Source organism: Tamandua tetradactyla, chromosome 13 (genome assembly GCF_023851605.1).
Source record: "Tamandua tetradactyla isolate mTamTet1 chromosome 13, mTamTet1.pri, whole genome shotgun sequence".
Classification (NCBI taxonomy): Eukaryota; Metazoa; Chordata; class Mammalia; order Pilosa; family Myrmecophagidae; genus Tamandua; species Tamandua tetradactyla.
Genome location: NC_135339.1, coordinates 80,387,510 through 80,402,194, shown reverse-complemented (window position 1 = coordinate 80,402,194; position 14,685 = coordinate 80,387,510). Strand labels below are relative to the sequence as shown.

Below are 14,685 nucleotides of genomic sequence, written 5' to 3'. Positions count from 1 at the left end.
ATGTATTTAAATATGATTATGGATTTTGTAGAAGGAAACAATGAAATAGCTGATTAAGGAAATCTCAAGGCCAAGTAAAATGAACTTATTGGAATCTTAAGTAATTACCATGAAAAAGCTTGGTAAAGATGTACTGTGTAACACAGAGGCTTTTCCTTTGTAGCAATAATGTATGCCATACAGACCTGAATGGGATTTTTGGCTCAGTAGGACCAACCTCAAGAAACCTTAGCATCTACATCTTTGAAATGAGGAAAATAATGCCTACCTGATAGGATTGGGCAAGGAAGTACATAGTACAGAGCCAGGCCTCAAAGAGGGAATCCATAAAGGGTAACTGCAGTTATGGTTCATGTACTGTCATGTCATTTTTTTATTCAAAAACAGCGTGTCACTTTGCTCCACTGTAAATGAAAAAGGTATTAACAATCATCCTTTTAGGCTATAGTCCCCTACTTCTCTGTATATTCTAATGACATATTAAAAAGTATTGTTTACAGCTTTCAAAGGGAAGGGTACTTTTTTTTTGTTCTCTTCAATCTGTAAGTGGGGTATTTGCTGTGGTTTTAGAAAGTTTTGTTCAGTCTTCTTTAAAGACTATGCAAAATAAATATATTTTTATCACATGGTATTAACACTTTATAAAGAAAGAGTCCATAGTTTTGATCAGCTATTCTAAAATATTTTCTTTTGGTATTTTATGTAGTGTACTTCATCTATTGCATTAAATCTTAAATTATGGAGGGAAATAGAAACACCTTGTAATGTATTTTTATTTATAGCTCCCCCCATCCCTTTTATTCAACTTTTTTTTGCATAAGATTGATAAAAACAACTGAGACAACATAGAAATGGGTAATTTTAGAGTCCAAGAAAATCAAGAAAAATGGGAAATCATAGCAAAATAATGTTTTTAATTATGGTGGCATATGGAAAAATAAGTATACTCAAATCTTGATTTGCCCTGTATTTGTGCTGTTTATATTTATGTGGACCACCATGGATTATAAAAAGTGTGATCATGGCATTTTGTCAGATTTAGGCTTTATTTGGAGTTACTTCAGTATTAATGCTGTTTTTATCAAAATTGGAGCTATTTCATGATCTGTGCATCAAATGATTGCAAGTGTGTAAAAAACAGATTTTTTATAACATGAGGGCTTTTTCTCCTTAATATTCATGAGTGCCAGATATGAGAGCAGAAACATTGGTAGACTCCCTAGAAAATATTGTTCCTTTTGATTCATAAACCATCTTTATGATAAATGTAAACATTTGCAATAAAGTTCTAGCTCTAATTAATGGTATGAACACATTGACCCAAGAAGAGTGTACAGTTCAGATTTTTGGAAAGCAGCTTGTTTTGAGTGAAATTTGAAAGAATGTAGTCAAGTTAGTTTTGTCTTTACATACCAGCATATTGTTATTATCTTCCCAGTACCTTCCCTTAGTTACTATGGGGAATTTTAGATATCTCACATCGAAATTGAAGCCCAGTGTACCTTTTTTTAAGCATGAGCAGGCACCAGGAATCAAACCTGGGCCTCCGGCATGGCAGGCGAGAACTCTGCCTGCTGAGCCACCGTGGCCTGCCCAAGCCCAGTGAACTTTTGAAGCTATGAACGCACATCATTAGGAAATGTGCTGTGAATTATTTTCCCAGTAGTGCTAAATAGTTCTATTTTCAGGGTCTCCTGGACTCTTGAGACTGAAGTTTGGGGGAAAACTGAACAAAGTTGAGGGTAAAATTTGTAGTTACATTTTACATATTTTGTTCTTTGCCAGTGAAAGTGGCTCACTTGTGATTGCAGGTGGAAGTGAATAATGTGTATGATTAAAACTGAAGAATTTCCTTTATGCCAAAAAATTAAAAATGTACTGAGGAACACTTTGTTAGAAGTTAAGAGTTCTTATATTTTCATGTAATGAAGTCTACTTGAAGAAATTACCTCGTAAATCATTAAAAAAAAACGTACTATTTTGCTTCTCTTCTTGGAATAGATCCCATAGCCTTGCATAAAACTGTTATAGAATATTAGTTAGGCTTTATGTTGAGTTACTTCAACAAAGAGCCTTTTACCCTTAGTTACTAATCCTCAGTCTCTTTCCTTTTACCTGTCACCTCTTTGAAGCCCCTGATTCTTCTTGGGAGAGGTAGTTGTTCCCTGAGTTGCAGCATTGTTCACTAATAGTTTAGTCACTTTTTTCTCTTCTAGCTCCATGAACAATGCAGGAAGGACCTGCATTTCATTCATTTTGCCCTTAATCTCCACTATAATGCTTGGTAGTCAGATATTAGAAAAACATTTTTTGAATGAATGAACATGGTATTGTATAGCAGACAGTTGCCTAAATGGTACTTTTATTGTGTCATTCTTCTGCTTCTAGCCCAAGGTGGGCTGTGAGGCTCTTTCTGATAGACTGAGAATAGATCCATAAAGGCAGAAGTTTGCATTTTTATGCACAACTAAACATGATGAAAAATCTATTCAATTTTAAAAGATGACTAAAATGTAATATTCATAACCTAAATAGTACATTTCAGTTTTTTTTTAATGAAGAATTCTGTGTTAGTTAGGGTAGGTTATTAGCTGTAGTGTGCAACCCCAGATATTAGTGTTTTATCACAGTAAAAGTTTATTGCTCACTGTTGTCAAAATCCAGCACAGAGAGATGGGGATTGTAAAAGTGGGTACTTTGCTCTATGTAGTCAGTCAGATCCACACAGTAACTCCAGAACCAGACTCCTTCCTTCTTGTGATGCCACATGACATCCCAGGGTGCTGCAGAAGGGGAAGAGAATGGAGGATCTTGTGGGACATTCTTATGTGCCAGGTCTGGCAGTGTGTACATAATTTCTGTTTATGTTCCATTGGCCAAAATGCAGTCACATCCCGACCTCACTGCAGGGGGTTGAGAAATATGGTTTAGCTGTGTACTCAGGAGGAAAATGAATTAGGTCTTGTAAATATGCAGCATTTTGTATGCCATTGATGCTAGTTCATCTTCTACTGAGAAGTTTGGATGTTGTCTTAAAAATTGGCATATTATAAAACTCCTATTACACATGTTCTCAGATATTATAGTTAGAATTATTAAAAATTGCAGGAATGATGTTTTATCCATTTGGTTGGTATTGAGTTGTTTGTGTTTTAAAATTGCTGCTACCCTTGCTTTTAAATTAAAACCTACCTGCATTTTAAGTATCAACTAATTTGTTCTTTGGTTAATCCCACAATTTGTTAAGGAATGTTTTTTTTGCACTGGTAGTACATAATTGTCCAATAAAAAATATACCTGGATGTTATACCATTTCATACTTTATTTACAACCAATTATTTAACATTGGGCTGTTTTCCACTGTGTTCACCAAACCTAATTCTTTTTTTGTTTTATTTTGGGCACACAGCTAGACCCTTCCATTTAGATGGGACCATGTGACCAATTTCTCGATCTGTTGAAGTGTGAATGGAAGCAGCATACACCACTGCCAGGCCTGGTCCATGAAAACCTCCTATGCAATCCTCCATGTTGTTTCTCTTCCTCTGTACTCTAGACCAGGTGCCAGCAAACTGCACCTGTGGGCCAAATCCGGCCTGCTGCCTGTTCTTGTAAATAAAGTCTTATAGGAACACACACATATTAAAAAAAAAGCTGTTCTTGTACTATAAGGGTAGAATGAGTAGTTGTGGCAGAAACCAGATGGTCTGCCTGCAAAGACAAAAATATTTATTTGGCCTTTTAGAGGAGAGGTTTGCTCACGTCTACACTAGCTGCATGGGAAAGGGATCTTTGAGTAGGTAGAGGAGGATGGTGCTCTAAGATGGAAACAGCTTGAATTCCTGAATGCCTGTGGAGAGCCACCAGGCAAAGAATAACTGATTGGACTTTATCTGAGTGATAAATTCTCAGAATATTAAGTTACTGAGATTTTTGCATTTATTTATTAAAGCATTTAGCATACTTATCCTAGTAAGCAGGGCACCGTGTGCTTAGGCCAAAAAGTATAAGAGCAGTTTTACACCACCAAATCCAAATTCTTCTTTCTAACTTTCTAGGCTTATTGTATTGCGGGATTTTTTTTTTTTTGTAATCTATCCAATTTTCTCTTACTATGCCTTGTCTCTCTATTCCATCTAAATGAATTTCTTTATTATATTTCTTTATCCTGGGGCCCATGTAAACCATCTCATCTCCATTCCTTGGCCTGATCTTGGAATGCACTCTTAACTTGTCGGAATGTCTGAGTCTGTCCTTGAAGCTACAAACTCTGTAGGTCTTTCTTGATTAATTCCGTCTTTAAATTGCTCCTGGTATAGAACATAACTGCTATATGATGTTTGTTGTATCTAAATTGTAGTCTTTTTAACTAAGCTGTATAAGCACCTTAACAGTTTTTGCTGAATCGTTTTTTCTTGGGTGATCTTGGGTGACTCAGATCAAGTTCTCCTTAAAACTTAAAAGTTTTTTTTAAGTACAGTATGTTGGGCACCACTTCAGATTGAACTAGAAACCTTAGTGAGTGAGGTTCTGAAATTAGAAAATTAACATTTAAAAAACTTCCCATGTGATTCTGATTATCAGTGAGATTTAGAAATTACTGATCTAAATTATATGACCTATTTTATAGACGTTCAGAAAGTCCTTATTGATGACTAGGCATCAGGAATTGTCAGGTATTTTTAAGTTATTTTGCTTTGGGAACATCCATCTATTTGTGACTTGCACAAGGAATGTGCTTCCTGTTCATTATTTTCTGCTTTACTGTAGTTGTAAATACTACATAGCAAACTCTGAGGTAGTTCTGATATAATTTAATGGTATGTTTTGTAATATTTCTGGTATTATTAATTATACTAGTGCATGTATTTCCATTTGAAATATTTGCTGTAGAAACTAGACCCTTTTAAGCTGGTAAACTTAGGCCAAATAGTTATTTTTTAGGGCAGTACAGAAATAGATCAATAGATCAAAATTTAGGACTTATTTAAAAATTTTGCAAGAGAGTGTGCTTTTACTTTTGGGATCAAGGTAACCTCCCTCCCTCCCTTTTTTCTTTCTTTCCTTGTTTCCTAACTGGTCAGTGCTTCATGTGTTATACCTTTCTTATAAACTATGAAAAATTGTTGACCTAGAATGTATATTAAATAAGTGTGTTTCTAATTTTCACAAATAAAAGAATCACTATAGGCTTTTAAAGCATATAATCGTTATATGATTATATGAAATTCTTTAATATGTCCATTAAAAAATGATGGGCTTTCCACCATAGGCTTAAATTTTGATTAAAAAAAAAGCTGCAGTAAGCAAGTCATTCTAAAGAAAAGATTTATTCTTAGTTTTTAAACCTACATTTTTATAATAGCTCTTATGTACTTTTTTTCTTGTATGAATTTAAAGCTCAGCCTTTGGCATTGTAAACCTTACCATGCGTAAGATTTAATAGTACACTTTACTTTTTGTTCGTATTTGTCTAATATTAAATATAATTTGCCTGTTATTCATAACAGGCCATAATCTTTTACACAGGTGAAAATTTGTAGTCTCATTTGTGAGACAGAAAACAAAAACTTTTGAGATGAGTTTTAGAGCTATTAATCCATTAGTGCCCAGGGATTTACAGAATGTATCCAGTGGAACAATGACTGGAAACATAAAACATACAGTGTGATTAGTTCCCTTAACAGTAACAAGAACTTTTATGCTTAACTCCCCAGATACTACTCGAAACTTTTTTACCCTTTGTCATCCTAATACTCATTATAATAGCTCTCATTAATTGGTGCATCTCCCAATGGGTTAATTTGCAAATGCCAACTATGCCATCCTTTTGCTAGCTCACTAATGCAAATTGATAATTTATCGACTTCAAAATTGAAAACAAAAAAAGCTCTGTAACAAAAAGATAAAACTTTGCTAAGCTATTACTTTTTTCCAACCTGAGAGATTGAGATACAGAGATTCTGTGAGACAGAAGAAAACAAGCCCCCACCAAAAAAAAAAAAAATCCACAAAAAACTACTGTAGGTTAATAAACTGATGTGAAAATTTCTCAATTTACAGCACTTGACAGGTGCTAAAAGAAAAGCATCTTTAATTTTAATGTGTTGTTAGGACCTCTTTAGAGAGACTGTACAAGTTATTAACAAGGTCCTCTGAGACAGGAGACGGGTAATTAACAAGACCTATGGAGATATAGTTTAGGTAATTAACGAGCTCTTAGGCACTGGACAGGATAACACAGTGAGTCCAATAGTTAAAAGAGAGCAGGTTGTTATAATATGATCAAATGCAGATACAGTGTGTAAGTTCTCTTGAAGAGGTTTCTGATAGGAAAATATTAAGATTAAATTTCAGTGACCTAAGGCAGTAATGTTTTTAAATCAACATGTAGGTAGTTTGGTTTATTTATTTTATTTTTTTTAATATGGGCAGGCATCCGGAATCGAATCTGGGTCTCCAGCTTGGCAATCGAGAACTCTGCCACTGAGCCACTGTTGCTCGCCCTAGTTTAATTTTTAAGATAGGATTTGAGCGGATTATTTCTTTGTAAAACCAAGAAGCAGGGGCACATGATACAAATAGATTAATAATTATTAATTGCCATTAACGGACATGCATAAGTTGAGAAAAATATGTTGGAAACACATGACTTCTGTGATTTTAAATCGTTCTTGGTTTTTTTTTTCACCTATGGCCTAAAGGCTAAAATTGCCTATTCCAAATTAACCTTGCTCTCTATGTGCTTTAAAATTGTTAGGATTTAGGCCAGTGGACACTCTCAACGCACCAGTTTGGTGTTTACTTTTTATTGAGATTTTGGGGATATTCCCAATTTCAAATATTTGGTTCAGTTATTCCTTGTGTAAATTTGAAATTGTTGGAATGTGCAATTTGATTCAGAAAACTACAACATTTGTTATAAACATGTATACTCTAAATGTAAAGACTCTAAAGAAGGCTCTTGTGCATCTTGCATTTAATTTCATTGCCTCCCATCTCAGTGTGTCTACCCTAGTCCTTCAGGATGATGTTTTCCAACTTTCTAATCTGACAATGAAATGATTCTTTCATTTATATTTTCATTTTCATTTATTTTTGAATGTTTGCTGTATACAAAGGATTTAAAATATAAATTCTGCTCTTTGACCTCATTGAAACAGGCATGTAAATATTGGGTTGTAAAGAGTTTGAATTCCATCCTAAGGAAAGGCAGTGGGGAACCGTGAAAGGGGTTGTGATGCAGTCAAATCAAGGTTTTAGGCAGATAGCCTTGGGCTAGCATGAAGAATCTGTTGGGCAGGTCGTAGGAGAGTGGAGGAGATGGACTTGAGGCAGGAAAACTAGTTTGGAAGTTGGAATAACCATTGAGCTGAGAGTTCGTGGAGGTCACATGGCAATGAGGATGGAAAAGAAGGGATTATCTCTGAGAAATATATCTTGGCTAAAATAGGCCTTATCAATTCTGCTTGTTGAAACAATAAGAATTATTCTAGTGTGGTGTCTTCAGTCACTGTCTGATGAAATACATCATTTTAAAAACAGTGTTTTATTTAATATAACATCATCTGTTCTGTAGTCTGAATCACAGTTGGAATTTTGGTGGAAAGGTTTGAGTTTTTTCTGTTTGTTTTTTGTTTTTTAATTAGTAGCTGTCTTTATTTTAGATTTTTTTTTAGAGAATAGAAATACCGTATTTTGAGTTGTTTGAGACTAGCAGGTTAATAACAGTAATAATTCTTGAAAGTGTGTTTTTGAGCACTGAAACACACTTTGTCTTTAAACATAAGGTTGCAAGTTTCTGTAACTGTTTATGGATATATGCATTTAAAATATTTTTACCTTAATACTGTAATTGCTACATATATTTCTCTCCAGCGGTTTTGGCTTACCTGACCTTGTTCCTTATGGAACCCTTTTCATCAATTTCTCACTAAGAAAATAACTTCTGCTTCTTGCATACTTAGCCTTACTTCCCCTGTATGCCACTTTTTCCAGGCCTTTTGTTTCTATGTTTAGAGCATTTTCAGTTGGGTCACTATGACCACCACATCGCCTGTTAAATATTTTTTCTCATATCAAAAGGCTCTAATTTTTGATATACTGTATCTGTATAGATTTATGATGCTAGTGTTGCTTTGTGACCAGGGTGTTTTAAATAGCTGCTGGTGATACAAAATAAAGCAGTTTATTGGATTTGGAAATGATTTTCCTACATACATTTAACCAAGAATATACTATGTATTTGATATTTGTCTCTTTGAACTTATATTTTAAGAATAGATTATTGCTCTTTGATTTGATTTATTAAATATAATGCAGAATGGCATTTTATACATTTTAAGCTCAAATCTTTCTATAAAAGTGCCAATACCACTTAAATAGCAATTATGTGAATGAGTTTGGCCTTCTTAGAGTAAAATTTGCATTACAAATAACCAGTTTTTGCGATTGTTTTAACAAATGTGTATAAAACTCTTTTAGGGATGGGGGTAGGGAGGTTGGTTATCATTCATAGAGAGGGAAAACAGGTCCTACCTATGGTAACTAGGGGGAATGCTATGTAGGAAATGACCTATAATCAAAGCAGAATGAACTGTATTGCACAGAAGTATAAACAATTTGCGGTGGAAAGGCAGAGGAAAAAGCAAGTCAACCTACTAGAAATCAGGAAATGCTTCTTCAAGGAGGAGGCCTTTGCCCTGATTTTGACTGTTGAACTTGATTTTATAAATTGGACAGTGAGTAGACAGACAACTGTTAATTTCTTGTGGTAGTAAGAAAGCTCATTAAAATCTTACCAGATATTTTTTGAAGGACTATTTTATAAACAATGACTATATACGATTATATCCATTAGCTCTTTACTAACAACTTAGTTATTTTACCAATTCTTTTCTAGTTGGAATCATGGAACTATGTTCTATATAATTGAGTAGAATCTTAAAATCTCAGTGAAAACAAACAGAAAAGAGAACACTTCTACTGATAAAGAATTCAGATCTTGATTAGGAGGAATACATATTAGTGGCCTGTGGGAACTTAACATAGCAGGTATCTTTTTCCCAAAGGGGTCCCAGAAATATTTAGAGGTGTTTTCAGTAAGCAGCATTTATCCTTCTTACTATGATAGTTTTAACTGTCTTCTTTAGCAATCTAATCTGACCTCAGCCATATGAATTAAGGCAATATTCATCATGCTTTCCTGTAAAACCAAAATTTAGATATCTACTCTGCATTGTCCTTATCAATGTTATGCAAGAATTTCTGAACAAAGGACTTTGCATTGAATATTTATTTATAATGCATTTGCCTTATAAAGTAATAACATTAATGTGCCACTTAATACAGAAAATACTTTTACTTAACTAGTTTATTTCATCAAAGATTATTATTGAACATACTTCTTGAAAGAAACTAGAAAAACTATCCTTTATTGGTCAATGAAAAAAAATTAACTCCTAAGTTCTACTTCTATTTAAGATTTTTTTAAAAACCGGAATATGTAATTGTTTGGAAGTAATTATTTGAAGCAACTGAAATGTATTCTGTAGATGCCATATACTAAGATTACAATAAGAGCTACCATTTGTAGGCTTACTATGTGCCAAGAGCCAGCCTCTTTTTTTTCTTTCATTGCTCGTGCTTTGGGTGTAAAATTTAAGAAGTTACTTCCTATTACTAGGTCTTGAAGATGTTTTCCTACATTTTTCTTTAGGATTTTTATGGTACTGACTCTTACATTTAGATCCATTTTGAGTTAAATTTTGAATAGGGTATAAGGTAAGGCTATTGATATCATTCTTTTGACTATTGATATCCACTTTTCCCATGCCAATTATTGAAAAGACCTTTCTGTCCTGTATCAGTAGATTTGGGGACCTTGTCGAAGATCAGTTGACCACAGATTTGTTGGTCTATCTCTGCACTCTTGATTCAATTCCATTGGTCAATACTTCTGTCTTTGTGCTAGTACTATGCTGTTTTGTCTACTGTGGCCTTATGGTAAGCTTTAAAGTCAGAAAGTGTTGGTCCACCCACTTCTCTGTTCTTTTTTTTATTTTTTTTATTTTTTATTTTTTTTATTAACGGAAAGAAAAAAAAAGAAATTAACACAACATTTAGAAATCATACCGTTCTACATATGCACTCAGTAATTCTTAACATCATCACATAGATGCATGATCATTGTTTCTTAGTACATTTGCATCGGTTTAGAGGAACTAGCAACACAACAGAAAAAGATATAAAATGTTAATATAAAGAAAAGAAATAAAAGTAGTAATAATAGTAAAAAACAACAACAACAAACAAACCAACAAGCAAACAAAAACAAAAAAACCCTATAGCTCAGATGCAGCTTCATTCAGTGTTTTAACATGATTACTTTACAATTAGGTATTATTGTGCTGTCCATTTTTGAGTTTTTGTATCTAGTCCTGTTGCACAGTCTGTATCCCTTCAGCTTCAGTTACCCATTGTCTTACCCTGTTTCTAACTCCTGCTGAACTCTGTTACCAATGACATATTTCAAGTTTATTCTCGAATGTCCGTTCACATCAGTGGGACCATACAGTATTTGTCCTTTAGTTTTTGGCTGGATTCACTCAGCATAATATTCTCTAGGTCCATCCATGTTATTACATGGTTCATAAGTTTATCTTGTCTTAAAGCTGCATAATATTCCATCGTATGTATATACCACAGTTTGTTTAGCCACTCTTCTGTTGATGGAGATTTTGGCTATTTCCATCTCTTTGCAATTGTAAATAACGCTGCTATAAACATTGGTGTGCAAATGTCCGTTTGTGTCTTTACCCTTAAGTCCTTTGAATAGACACCTAGCAATGGTATTGCTGGGTCGTATGGCAATTCTATATTCAGCTTTTTGAGGAACCGCCAAACTGCCTTCCACAGTGGTTGCACCCTTTGACATTCCCACCAACAGTGGATAAGTGTGCCTCTTTCTCCGCATCCTCTCCAGCACTTGTCATTTTCTGTTTTGTTGATAATGGCCATTCTGGTGGGTGTGAGATGATATCTCATTGTGGTTTTGATTTGCATTTCTCTAATGGCCAGGGACATTGAGCATCTCTTCATGTGCCTCTTGGCCATCCGTATTTCTTCTTCTGGTAGGTGTCTGTTCAAGTCTTTTTCCCATTTTGTAATTGGGTTGGCTGTCTTTTTGTGGTTGAGTTGAACAATCTCTTTATAAATTCTGGATACTAGACCTTTATCTGATATGTCGTTTCCAAATATTGTCTCCCATTGTGTACGCTGTCTTTCTACTTTCTTGATGAAGTTCTTTGATGCACAAAAGTGTTTAATTTTGAGGAGCTCCCATTTATTTATTTCTTTCTTCAGTGCTCTTGCTTTAGGTTTAAGGTCCATAAAACCGCCTCCAGTTGTAAGATTCATAAGATATCTCCCTACATTTTCCTCTAACTGTTTTATGGTCTTAGACCTAATGTTTAGATCTTTGATCCATTTTGAGTTAACTTTTGTGTAGAGTGTGAGATATGGGTCTTCTTTCATTCTTTTGCATATGGATATCCAGTTCTCTAGGCACCATTTATTGAAGAGACTGTTCTGTCCCAGGTGAGTTGGCTTGACTGCCTTATCAAAGATCAAATGTCCATAGATGAGAGGGTCTATATCTGAGCACTCTATTCGATTCCATTGGTCGATATATCTATCTTTATGCCAATACCATGCTGTTTTGACCACTGTGGCTTCATAATATGCCTTAAAGTCTGGCATCGCTAGACCTCCAGCTTCGTTTTTTTTCCTCAAGATGTTTTTAGCAATTTGGGGCAACCTGCCCTTCCAGATAAATTTGCTTATTGGTTTTTCTAATTCTGAAAAATAAGTTGTTGGGATTTTGATTGGTATTGCATTGAATCTGTAGATGAGTTTAGGTAGGATTGACATCTTAATTATATTTAGTCTTCCAATCCATGAACACGGTATGCCCTTCCATCTATTTAGGTCTTCTGTGATTTCTTTTAGCAGTTTTTTGTAGTTTTCTTTATATAGGTTTTTTTGTCTCTTTGGTTAAATTTATTCCTAGGTATTTTATTCTTTTAGTTGCGATTGTAAATGGGATTCGTTTCTTGATTTCCGCCTCAGCTTGTTCATTACTAGTGTATAGAAAAGCTACAGATTTTTGAATGTTGATCTTGTAGCCTGCTACTTTGCTGTACTCATTTATTAGCTCTAGTAATTTTGTTGTGGATTTTTCTGGGTTTTCTACGTATAGTATCATATCGTCTGCAAACAGTGATAGTTTTACTTCTTCCTTTCCAATTTTGATGCCTTGTATTTCTTTTTCTTGCCTAATTGCTCTGGCTAGAACTTCCAACACAATGTTGAATAATAGTGGTGATAGTGGACATCTTTGTCTTGTTCCTGATCTTAGGGGGAAAGTTTTCAATTTTTCCCCATTGAGGATGATATTAGCTGTGGGTTTTTCATATATTCCCTCTATCATTTTAAGGAAGTTCCCTTGTATTCCTATCTTTTGAAGTGTTTTCAGCAGGAAAGGATGTTGAATCTTGTCAAATGCCTTCTCTGCATCAATTGAGATGATCATGTGATTTTTCTGCTTTGATTTGTTGATATGGTGTATTACATTAATTGATTTTCTTATGTTGAACCATCCTTGCATACCTGGGATGAATCCTACTTGGTCATGATGTATAATTCTTTTAATGTGTTGTTGGATACGATTTGCTAGAATTTTATTGAGGATTTTTGCATCTGTATTCATTAGAGAGATTGGCCTGTAGTTTTCTTTTTTTGTAATATCTTTGCCTGGTTTTGGTATGTGGATGATGTTGGCTTCATAGAATGAATTAGGTAGTTTTCCCTCCACTTCGATTATGTTGAAGAGTTTGAGGAGAGTAGGTACTAATTCTTTCTGGAATGTTTGATAGAATTCACATGTGAAGCCGTCTGGTCCTGGACTTTTCTTTTTAGGGAGCTTTTGAATAACTAATTCAGTCTCTTTACTTGTGATTGGTTTGTTGAGGTCGTCTATTTCTTCTTGAGTCAAAGTTGGTTGTTCATGTCTTTCCAGGAACCTGTCCATTTCATCTAAATTGTTGTATTTATTAGCGTAAAGTTGTTCATAGTATCCTGTTATTACCTCCTTTATTTCTGTGAGGTCAGTAGTTATGTCTCCTCTTCCATTTCTGATCTTATTTATTTGCATCCTCTCTCTTCTTCTTTTTGTCAATCTTGCTAAGGGCCCATCAATCTTGTTGATTTTCTCATAGAACCAACTTCTGGTCTTGTTGATTTTCTCTATTGTTTTCATGTTTTCAATTTCATTTATTTCTGCTCTAATCTTTGTTATTTCTTTCCTTTTGCTTGCTTTGGGATTAGTTTGCTGTTCTTTCTCCAGTTCTTCCAAGTGGACAGTTAATTCCTGCATTTTTGCCTTTTCTTCTTTTCTGATAAAGGCATTTAGGGCAATAAATTTCCCTCTTAGCACTGCCTTTGCTGCGTCCCATAAGTTTTGATATGTTGTGTCTTCATTTTCATTTGCCTCTAGGTATTTACTAATTTCTCTTGCAATTTCTTCTTTGACCCACTTGTTGTTTAAGAGTGTGTTGTTGAGCCTCCATGTATTTATGAATTTTCTGGCACTCCGCCTATTATTGATTTCCAACTTCATTCCTTTATGATCCGAGAAAGTGTTGTGTATGATTTCACTCTTTTTAAATTTGTTAAGACTTGCTTTGTGACCCAGCATATGGTCTATCTTTGAGAATGATCCATGAGCACTTGAGAAAAAGGTGTATCCTGCTGTTGTGGGATGTAATGTCCTATAAATGTCTGTTAAGTCTAGCTCATTTATAGTAATATTCAAATTCTCTATTTCTTTATTGATCCTCTGTCTAGATGTTCTGTCTATTGATGAGAGTGGTGAATTGAAGTCTCCAACTATTATGGTATATGTGTCTATTTCCCTTTTCAGTGTTTGCAGTGTATTCCTCACGTATTTTGGGGCATTCTGGTTTGGTGCGTAAATATTTATGATTGTTATGTCTTCTTGCTTAATTGTTCCTTTTAATAGTGTATAGTGTCCTTCTTTGTCTCTTTTAACTGTTTTACATTTGAAGTCTAATTTGTTGGATATTAGTATAGCCACTCCTGCTCTTTTCTGGTTGTTATTTGCATGAAATATCTTTTCCCAACCTTTCACTTTCAACCTATATTTATCTTTGGGTCTAAGATGTGTTTCCTGTAGACAGCATATAGAAGGATCCTGTTTTTTAATCCATTCTGCCAGTCTATGTCTTTTGATTGGGGAATTCAGTCCATTAACATTTAGAGTTATTACTGTTTGGATAATATTTTCCTCTATCATTTTGCCTTTTATATTATATATATCATATCTGACTTTCCTTCTTTCTACTCTTTTCTCCATGCCTCTCTCTTCTGTCTTTTTGTATCTGACTCTAGTGCTTCCTTTAGTATTTCTTGCAGAGCTGGTCTCTTGGTCACAAATTCTCTCAGTGACTTTTTGTCTGAGAATGTTTTAATTTCTCCCTCATTTTTGAAGGACAATTTTGCTGGATATAGGAGTCTTGGCTGGCAGTTTTTCTCTTTTAGTAACTTAAATATATCATCCCACTGTCTTCTAGCTTCCATGGTTTCTGCTGAGAAATCTACACATAG

At 34.5% G+C, this 14,685-nt stretch overlaps 1 protein-coding gene across 14 annotated transcripts in view; it reads left to right on the top strand.

Annotated features, from left to right (window-relative positions):
• RAB11FIP2 (RAB11 family interacting protein 2) overlaps positions 1–14,685 on the top strand; it is a 64,523-nt gene that overhangs the window by 9,588 nt on the left and 40,250 nt on the right. The window contains exon 4 of one of the 14 annotated variants that reach the window (XM_077126165.1): positions 164–9,353. The exons of the other annotated variants lie outside the window; for them this stretch is intronic. Within the exon in view, the coding sequence (XP_076982280.1) occupies positions 164–272 (109 nt within the window). The 3' untranslated portion in view covers positions 273–9,353. Of the gene's footprint in view, positions 1–163; positions 9,354–14,685 lie in introns of those variants that run through there. 14 annotated transcript variants of the gene reach the window in all.